The sequence below is a fragment of the Corylus avellana genome, chromosome ca1 (genome assembly GCF_901000735.1).
Source record: "Corylus avellana chromosome ca1, CavTom2PMs-1.0".
Lineage (NCBI taxonomy): Eukaryota > Viridiplantae > Streptophyta > Magnoliopsida > Fagales > Betulaceae > Corylus > Corylus avellana.
This window is the reverse complement of record NC_081541.1, coordinates 30982326-30993209: the sequence shown is the minus strand read 5'-3', so window position 1 is coordinate 30993209 and position 10884 is coordinate 30982326. Positions and strand designations below refer to the sequence as shown.

General features: G+C 38.7%; 1 protein-coding gene and 2 pseudogenes across 1 annotated transcript; all 3 read right to left on the bottom strand.

Annotated features, from left to right (window-relative positions):
- Positions 1–276: 276 nt before the first annotated feature.
- Positions 277–1932, bottom strand: LOC132167621 (acetylserotonin O-methyltransferase-like). The gene is made up of 2 exons (XM_059578628.1): positions 1168–1932; positions 277–1066 (listed from the first exon to the last, which is right to left on the bottom strand). The coding sequence occupies exons 1-2, from the start codon at positions 1930–1932 to the stop codon at positions 770–772; spliced, it is 1062 nt and encodes a 353-aa protein (XP_059434611.1). The 3' UTR covers positions 277–769.
- An 88-nt stretch (positions 1933–2020) lies between these two features.
- Positions 2021–4654, bottom strand: LOC132169834 (acetylserotonin O-methyltransferase-like; annotated as a pseudogene).
- A 1453-nt stretch (positions 4655–6107) lies between these two features.
- On the bottom strand, positions 6108–6770 carry LOC132169824 (acetylserotonin O-methyltransferase-like; annotated as a pseudogene).
- Between the last annotated feature and the right edge of the window lie 4114 nt (positions 6771–10884).

Here is a 10884-nt window from a genome sequence, read left to right as displayed (position 1 = left end):
AAAGGAAACCAGAAAAAAAAAAGGAAAAAAGATCCACTCCACAGACAAAGAGTCTGAAAACCAAACAGATCGGAATAAAAACTAAGCGACAAAGCCGAAAAATACAAAAGGTTACACAAGATAATCAGAAAAAACTCAAAATACAGCAGCTGCGACGGAGGGGAGGTTCGGCGGACACTGCACGGCACGTGGGGCCCACGCGCCAGTGCGTGTGGTCCACGCCCCGATGCGTGGCTGTCAAAACGCGCCACACAGGAGGTCTCCGGACAGCTGGAACGCTGGTGATGATGGTGGATGGACGCGTGTCTGGCTGGGACTGATGGAAAGAAGTAGATCTGACTTTGAAAAAGCCATTCTTTAAGCCAACACAGATCCGGCCGGTGAAGCGATGAAGGAGGCAATCCATGGTAAAGAGGAAGCAGGAGATCCATTGCAGCTGCTGTTTCTTAAGGGTCTAGATAGATCTCTAGAAAACTCTAGAGAATAAAGAGTTGTTTCACGAAAGGAGAAACTCATGAAGAAAGGGAACAAAAACCATGAGAAGGGGGTCGGAGGAGGAGGAAACCAGAAGGTCCCTCCTCCTCAAGCTTAGTCGGCTGCGTTTGAGACAGGAGAGAGAAGAGAGGTTTTTCTTTCTAGAGGAAACCATAATCTTAAATTGCACTCAAAACGAAGCAAGCTACATCAAACAACCTGTCTTGTACAACGTTACAGAAAGAAAATTACAAACTTATATTATATAGGACTAGAAATCCATGCACTATATATATTACGGAAAAGCCTCAATAACAGATTGCACAGCACGAATGGGTTTCACTGTGTATCGACAAAATCCAGCCTTGCCAAGAACAAATCCCCACTCCTTGAAGGTCCTCTCTTTGCCAGTATTAGTATGGGCCATCACGATCATGTCTAGAGCCAGCCTCACATCCGTTAGCTTGTCCGTTTCTGCTTCTTCAATCACTGCTTCAACAATTATTACCTTCCCTTTATCCTCTGGAATGGCTTCTCTGCATTTCTTAAGGATTTGGATGCATTCCTTGTCTCCCCAATCATGGAGAACCCACTGCGATTGATCACAAGCCAAATTAATTAATTCATTACCCAAACATGCCTTCTTCTTTTGGGCTTCCTAATTATCACATAAATGATCATATACTAATTTACCTTTAGGAAAACAGCATCAGCCTTTGGAACACTTAAAAACATGTCACCCCCGACATGTTCAACTCCGATGGACTTTGTCGCAACCGAGACAACATGAGGAAGATCAAAGTTGATGCCTCGAAGCCATGGGAATGCCTTCACCAACGTTTGCAAAGTGGTTCCGTTGCCCCCACCCACATCCACCAAACTGCCAAGCCCATCAAATACTTCTGGGCAATCGTGAATCATGGCAGGCACCGCCATCCTAGCATCACAAGCCATTCCCTCATTGACAAGCTGGCTGTGAGCGGGATTCTCTGCAGCATAGCTCCATAAATCTTCGCCATGAGCCGCATCAAATGGCGAAGTGTCATTGGCTAGAACACGGGCGCTCAGACTGTGCCATGGTGCCAGCATCACTGGGCTACTTTCTAGTAAAATCAAAGCCGCCATGCTACGTTCTCCATGTCTCATCAGACGGCGTGACAGAGCCGTTTGGGCATAACCTGGGGAGCCATGGGCGGTGGTGACTTCCTCTTTGAATATCCCGCGGTGCATTAGAAACCTCATGATGCGGTAGAGGGGGGACGGAGCGCAAGCTAAAGCGGACGACAACTCGGATAATGCCATCGGGCTTCCATGGCTTTCAATGGAATCGGCTATCCCAAGCTCAATAGCACACTTCACTACCGCCATTTCTGTGAACCCGAATGCGTATTTCCAGATAGCCACTTCCGCTTGTTCCTCTTCCTCCTGCCATGTTGCTTCTCTTTGTTTTTCTTCCATCTCTAGTCAGTTTGAGAAATCTAGCTATTTTATGTTAGCAGTATGAATTCCACATCAGCAAATGCCTTGCAAGCTGTGAACCATCTAGCTATGACATCCTACTGTGAAGACCTGTTGACACCAATTCAGGAAACACTATCAACCATGCAAGCTGTCAAGCAATCAACTCATATATCTTACAGCTGTGGAGAAACATTGACACCCGCTAAGGAAAGCATGGGCAACCAACTAAAGAAACAATCTCTGCCTTACAAGGAAACTATTAATGTGCAGACAACAAGGCATTCTCAAAATTTACAAGGAAACACATCAGTAAGGAAAAATAGCAAAGAACTCTCAACGGTTATAAGAAAACACATCAACAGAATATATCTCACATAAGGCAATTGGGCTGTAATTGATATCTTCTTTGTTATTGTAAATCAGTGTATGTTTTCATTCCTTATTTTTCAGTGTACCTTTTGTATATATATCACCGTGTACGTCTCAATGAAAGTTAAGCAATAAACGTTTCTCTTTGCATCTCTAAGATTTTCTTAACTTTTTAGCATTGCATTTCAGGTCAGAGCTTCATATATATATATATATATACAAGAATGAATAGTTGCCGCGCATTAGGAAGCGAAGCTATCACTATCACAGAATTCTTTCACGATATCACTTGTAATTTTTTTTCTTCTTCTTCTTTTCTTTCCTCATTTAACGTTTATGATAATTCAGCCAAAGACTGGCCCTCGACTGACGTTGCTTTCTACAAATATATATATATATATAATAAAGACAACTAATGAATGCATGGAATGGGCTGTTGTGAGTGCACTACAGCCATTGCCCCCGCCCACATCCACCAGACTGCCAAGCCCATCAAATACCTTTGGACAATCGTGAATTATTGCAGGCACGGTCACCTTGGCATCAGAAGCCATTGCTTCATTGATGAGTTGGCTCTGAGAAGGATTTGCTTCTAAAAAGCTCCATGCATCTTTGCCATGAGCCACCTCAAATGGTGAAGTCTCATTGGCTAGAACACGGGCACTGGGAAAGTGCAATGATGACATCACCATTGGGCTACTATTTAGCATAAGGAAAGCAGTCAAGCTGTGCTCTCCATATCTCATCAAACGGCGAGACAGGGTCGTTTGTGCATAACCTGGGGAGCCATGGGCGGTGAGTTCCTCTTTGAATATTCTCCGGTGCATTAGAAACCTTATTATGCGGTAAAGGGGAGATGAAGTGCATGCTAGAGCTAATGACAACTCAGATAGTGTCATGGGACTTCCATGGCTTTCAATAACATCGGCTATCCCGAGCTCAATGGCACACTTCACTACCGCAATTTATGTGAATCCGAAGACGTATTTCCAAATACTCGCTTCTGCCAGTTCTTCTTCTTTGCACCATTTTGTCTCTCTTTGTGTTTCTTCCGTCTCTCTCTCTCTTTTTTTTTTTTTTTTGGATGAATGATTGAATTTTATATCAACAAACAAACAACTACAGAACTCTCTTTAGTAAAAACTAAAGAACAATGACACTACAAGTATCAACCCCCACCAACTCTCTCTCTCTCTCTCTCTCGTCTCTTGAGCAATCTATTAATTGCTTAAGGCTGAGGTTATACACTTGAGGTTGAGCAATCTATATATATATACGAGAAAGGGAATTGTTTTCGCAATAAGAAATGAAGCTGTCATCATGCACAATAATTCTTTCAAGATTGTACTGCTATAATTTTTGTTTTAATTTCCTTTAATTTAAGATAGTCCATGATAGGAGTTCACGATAAATTGACAGAAATAGGTTGGGTCCTACGTGGGACTCCATCAGTCCACCAATAAAGACCGGTCAGAAAATAAATGCATCTTTGTCGATCAATATAATTGTTTCAAGATTGTAGAGGAGTTACAGAACCCTCGAAAGTAGAGCTGTGCAACTGTGCAAGCATGTTCACTTGCAATCAGGTAAAACACGTGCCACGCTATAAAAACACGTGAATCATAGACTATTTTCAAAGTTGAAAACATCACATGCTGGCTTGTTTCACCTCTTTGCCCATCCCCACAAGCCCCCCGACATCCCCTGCCCTCTGTGTCAGCCGTCAGCACCCAACGCGCCCATGATCAGTACTGGCGTACTGCCAAGCGTCAACCAGTCCAAGTTACATGTCCATACCAAATTTAAAGGTACGGTGTTGAAAGAAATTTTGAAATACTTAAATTAAGTTCGAATCTTTGCAATAAATAATTTTTACATATGCTTAATTAGTATTAATAGTTTTAAATTTTTATTAATATTCTGATGGGATTGAATTAATTAGGCTATAATTCAGTCGGGTCGAACTTGAGAGAGCGCTTATGGTTCTCATAGTCTAAGTCCTTTTTTTGCGGCTTCAGCAGGTAGATGTTATTATAGTTACGCTCAAATATAGTCACGTACAATTCATCTTCCTAGCCTACCAATTTTTGCTTAAGAAATAAAAAAAATGTACATGTCCATATTGAGGTTCGAATTACTTAATTGAACAACGCTATATAGTTCAATGAAAATCGGCTTAAGGCAAAAGGTTAAAATAAGGCTTTGGTAATATGTAAAATTTGTAAGTGTTGTCAGTAAATTTGTATATTTTTTTTTTTCTAAGCAATACGGGAGAGAGGAGAAAAAGGGACATGCAGTAAATTTGTACTTGTAACTCTCTTTTAGTCCCTAAAGTATACGTACCTTCCATAGTTCAATATCATATTTCTTTTGCATACACAATATTGCATATAATTAATAGTCAAATTATAATCATTCCTTAAACCTTAAGACCTTTAAAATCACCAAACCGTTCTGTAAATATCCCAATATTTTACAACACTGAATTTTAGTTTGTCTCCCTTAAAAATTGAATATTTTCTTTTGAAATTTAACTTAATAAAAACCCAGGGGTGGCCAGCCTTGTTGGGATTTGAACGCATCACACCAAGTCACCAACCCTCAATCATAGACTATTTTCAAAGTTGAAAACAGCACATGCTGACTTGTTTCACCCCTTCGCCCATCCCCACAATCTCCCCCGCAGGCCGTGTCAATAGTCAGCACCACTACAAGAATTTAGGTCTTGAAGTCGCCCCTAAAAGTCCTAAAGTGAACACTGTTGACAACAGCGTCGACTTTTCGACCTTAAAGGTGTCGACGCTAATAGTCCGACCCTAATGATCAAATGTGTGATTATTAGAGTCCACTTAAAGTCGACCCTAAAAGTCGAAATGGTTTGACCCTAAAGACTATGGTTGATAATCAACCATTCGCATCCACTAAAAGTGGACGCTGATAGTTAACCATTAGGGTCCACAAAGGTCCAAAAGAAATTTTAAAAAAAATTAACTATCAGCGTCCAAACCAAAGTGGACGCTGATACTTAATCGTTAGCGTCCACAAAGTGGACCTTAATGGTCCAAATTTTTTTTTTAAAAAAATTAAATATCAGTGTCCAAACCAAAGTGGACGCTGATAGTTAACCATTAGTGTCCACAAAGTGGACCCTAATGGTCCTAAAATTTTTTTTAAAAAATAATCTGCGATCGAACGCACAATCGTGTGCGATCGATCGCAGTACCAGTAGGTTTTCGACATTTTGCGATCGATCGCACTCCAAGTGCGATTTATCGCAAAATATAAAAAACCTACTTAAAAACCCTCTGGTACTACGATCGATCGCACTCCAAGTGCGATCGATCACAGAACCAGGGAACACTGGTATTCCCTGGTATTCGGTTTAATGAGCATTTTTCTAGCGCCAGTAGATGGTAACTAAATAAACTTCAAGCATAAGTTACATTTTATGATTCCACAGCCGCTGAACTAGAAGTCATGAGCAATAAGAAATATAGCTCCTAACTTTCAAATACACAAACTGATCATTCCAAAAATTGACCCAAAAAGCATACACCCAACCTCCAAGCCTCCAGGGAAGCAAAATGAAATAAGATCTTTGTATTTAAGAGGCAGCTGCTTTTCTGGAGGGTAAACAAATAAGACCTGAAAATAGAACAACAACCAATCAAATCAAATGTGTAACAGACATCTAAATGCAAATGAACTCAATATTTTCATAAGATACACAAAGTTATTACAAAATCACTAGCTAAATTATAATACATATTCCGGCAGAAACACAAAGCTTGATACCCAAGACCTCACAAGATAATAAAGACAACTAATGAATGCATGGAATGGACTGTTGTGAGTGCACTATAGCCATTGCCCCCGCCCACATCCACCAGACTGCCAAGCCCATCAAATACCTTTGGACAATCGTGAATTATTGCAGGCACGGTTACCTTGGCATCAGAAGCCATTGCTTCATTGACGAGTTGGCTCTGAGAAGGATTTGCTTCTAAAAAGCTCCATGCATCTTTGCCATGAGCCACCTCAAATGGTGAAGTCTAATTGGCTAGAACACGGGCACTGAGAAAGTGCAATGATGACATCACCATTGGGCTACTATTTAGCATAATGAAAGTAGTCAAGCTGTGCTCTCCATATCTCATCAAACGGCGAGACAGGGTCGTTTGTGCATAACCTGGGGAGCCATGGGCGGTGAGTTCCTCTTTGAATATTCCCCGGTGCATTAGAAACCTTATTATGCGGTAAAGGGGAGATGAAGTGCATGCTAGAGCTAATGACAACTTGGATAGTGTCATGAGACTTCCATGGCTTTCAATAACATCGGCTATCCCAAGCTCAATGGCACACTTCACTACAGCCATTTCTGTGAATCCGAAGACGTATTTCCAAATACTCGCTTCTACCAGTTCTTCTTCTTCACACCATTTTGTCTCTCTTTGTGTTTCTTCCATCTCTCTCTCTCTCTCTCTTTTTTTTTTTGGATAACAAACAAACAACTACAGAACTCTCTTTAGTAAAAACTAAAGAACAATGACACTACAAGTATCAACCCCCACCAACTCTCTCTCTCTCTCTCTCTGTCTCTCTCTCTCTCTATCGTCTCTTGAGCAGTCTATCACTACAAGAAAGTTACTTATCAGGGGCGACTAAAAAGTCGCCCCTAAAGAGTTCATAGAAAAATTTTTAAAAAAATAAAATAAAATAAAATTGATGACCAATAGCGTCCACTAAGAGTGGACGCTGAAGATATATTATTAGGGTCGACTTTCAGTTAAGTATTAGGGTCGACTTTGTCAACCCTAAAGAGTTCGTAGAAAAAAAAAATAATAATAATAATATGGATGACCAATAGCGTCCAGTAAAAGTGGACGCTGAAGACCCATTATTAGGGTCTACTTTGAAAGTCGACCCTAAAGAGTGCGTAGAAGAATTAAAAAAAAAAAAAAATAAATAAATAAATTTGATAACCAATAGCGTCCACTAAGAGTGGACGCTGAAGACCCATTATTAGGGTCGACTTTGAAAGTCGACCCTAAAGAGTACGTAGAAGAATTAAAAAAAAAATAAAAAAATAAAATTGATGACCAATAGCGTCCACTAAAAGTGGACACTGAAGACCAATTATTAGGGTCGACTCTCAAAGTCGACCCTAATACTCATGTATTAGGGTCGACTTTGTTGACCCTAAAGAGTACGTAGAAGAATTAAAAAAAAAGAAAAAAAAAAGAAAATATATTTCTAAATTGCGCCAATGGTTGGTTAGACCAGAAGATCAATTGTCTATCAACTTGTTTTTGAAGTTGTTGTGTTTGTGCTTACTCTTCTTGTTTTTACCGCAAAACATTTTCAACCATGTATATTATTAAAACTATGCTTCACAACAAAATTAAAAATGAGTTTTTGACTGATTCGTTGATGTTGTACATTGAAATATAAATTATTGAAAAATTTAATATACATATTTGAACGCCACTCTAGCCCAAAAGTCAAAGCTAAGGAACTTGAGTCCACTTATATATATTAACTATAATTAGTCTTTATATTTTTTCAATGTAAGATTCAACACTCACAAATCAACTTACAACAACGAGACAAACTATATTTGACTTTCTGTTACAAGCCTCAGCCCCATATTTCTTGGCAATTCCATATAGTCAAGACTCAAAGACAATGAGATTGTTTAAGGTTCTTTTAAATTTCTGTTGTGGTGAGAGATGTCTAGCATGTAACAAATCACTTTTTCTTCTGCAATTTTCTGTTGTCGCGGACAACGTCAGCACCATCTTTGCGCTCTTTTGCTTTGAAGTGACTATGCTGGACTCCATCACCAACATTATTTGTTTCAGCAAGGCATTTGAATCTTGGACCTTAAAATTTGGCTTTTCATTTTGTGGTCCTTGAAAGGCTTATTTGTAGTATCTTAATATGTAAACCCCTTCCTGTAGGGAGAACTAGTTTGATGATGTTAGGTTATGTTTTGGTATATTCGGTTTGCATGTAAGTTGTTGAAAATGAAGCATCTCAGCATGTCCAGAAAGTTGATTCTAGAAGGCCCTGTCCGGACCGCCAGAAGCTGGGTCTGGACCCCATTTCCAGCAAACTGATTTTGAGAGGTAGGTCCGGACCGCTAGAAGCTGGGTCCGGACTCAAGTTCCAGAAAGCTGCATTTGAGAATCAGGTCCGGACCGTCAGAAGCTGGGTCCGGTCCCAATTCCCAACAAGTTCATTTTATATGGCTTGTCCAGACACAAGACTTGGATGTCCAGAAACCACGAGGTGTTACGCATATGTAACCCTAGCCATGTCCGGACACCCACTTATCCCTGTCCGGACATGGCTGCTGAATTGTTATTTTATTCTCTATTTAAACAAACTATTTTGCTTATGATATGTACATATTTTGGAGAGCAAAATTAGAGAGCTTAGAGAGAGAGAGAGAGATATTGTTCTAGTTTATTTGAGAAAAGATTAAATACGTGAAGCCAATCGGAGTTCCGGTGAAAGGAAATCTTTTAGAAGAATTGTGCTAGATGTTCTGGAAAGGGCTACTGAGGTAGAAGTCAAGTGGGTCACTTGTCGTGTGCAAGGAAGAGTCAAAAGTTTTGTAATTCTTCTTGTATTCCTTATTCTTCTTATAGTGAATTGATTTCCTGGGTTTGGTTGCCCAAGAGAGGTTTTACATTTAGAGAGTTCTCTAAATGGTTTCTTCTTCGTAACCAAATATCTGTGTTCTTGAATGTTCATTTCATATCTGTATTTGGTTGAATATTATTTGTTAGGTTAGATCTTATTCTACATAATCTTTGTGAAACACCTATACATTTGAATAGGTGTCGTTTGGAGTCGTTTTTAGAATTTTCAATTGGTGTCAAAGCGGGTACACTCCGTGAAGGAATTTTTTCCTGAGTGTGATCCGAGACTCCATATCAAATGTCTCTTACTGTTGCTCATAATTCCCTTCCTGTCTTTGACGGAACAAATTATACGCTTTGGAAAATTCGTATGAGAGCGTACTTTAAATCTATTAATGTTTGGCATATTGTTGAATCTGGATGGACACGTCCAGACAAAGCAATAGCTGAATGGACAATAGAGGAAAAGAATAATGCTACTGCGAATGACAAAGCTATAAATGCTATTTACATCTCTGTTTCAAATGAGGAATTTTCAAGAATTTCTAGATGTGAAATAGCTAAGGAAGCTTAGGAAACTTTAAAAATCACACATGAAGGAACTAAGGTTGTTAGAACTTCAAAAATTCAATTGTTGGTTTCTCAGTTTGAGGAGATTAGAATGCAGGAAGATGAAACTTTTGATGAATTCTATTCAAAGCTTAGTGCGATTAGAAACTCTACCATTAATTTGGGAAATAAAATGGATGATGCTAAAGTGGTGAAAAAAATCTTAAGATCTTTACCTGAGAGGTTTATACCCCAAATTGCAGCTATACAACAGAGTAAGGACTTAGACACTATGAGAGTCGAAGAACTTGTAGGTTCCCTTCAGACTTTTGAGCTAATTCTACCCAAACTCAAGAAAACTAAAAACATTGCTCTTAAAGCAAAAAATGTTGAAGTCAATTCTTGTGGTTCGTCTGATGACGATTTTGGGGATGATGAAGAATTTGCCTTGTTTGCTAAAAAATTTAGAAAATTCTTTAGACCCGTGAATGGAAAGTTTAAAAATCAAGACTCAAAAGTTCCTGTGAAACCTAGAGGTGAAGTTAGAAGTAATCCTCGAGAAAACTTAGAGACTGATAAGAAGGATAAGTTTACTAGTGGACGCAAATGTCATGAATGTGGGGTCGGGGTTGTTGTGCAAATTTATTTAACTCGCAAGTGCACGAATCAATTGTAGTTAATGGATTGCAAGTGCGAGATCGAACCCATAGGGAATTGTATTCTTGAAAGCAATTTTAAATCTAAATTAATTAAATTCTAGTCTAGTTCCAAATTTTTGAGAGATTTTTTTGTTTGAATAAAAAAGCAAAAGCATGAGCAATTTAAAGTGATTGAAATCTTATGACGAGCACTAAGGTTTCGGAATCCGCACTCACAAATTCATAACAACATAATTTCATGATCTATAATATTCCCCAAAGTTCTCATATATAAATCTTAAGTTTGTTTTACTATTGCTTCAAAGAATTAATCAAAAGATCCCATGTATCCATTCATAACCCAAATCGCAAAAGAAATCCAATATTCGATCAAATCATTAACTGTATCCGTAAATCACAAGAAAATATCCAATCTTTATCAAATCATCAATTGTATCCAGAGAATAAATCACAGGGGAAATCCAATTTTTAACAAAGAAAACCAAGCAATCAATTGTATTGAATAATCTTAAATCATCAAGTGTATCCTTGAATCACAAAAGATATCCAAGAGTTATTCAATCCAATTGATTAGAAGTAAAACAATAGAGCAATTAAACCATTAAATTGGGAAATATTACATACATGAAACAAAGTTGCTAATCATAAGTGAGGCTTCATCTTCAACCTTAGTTGAAGGTTTAGCCTCTCATGTTATTGAAAGACAAAACAAAATTGATTGAATT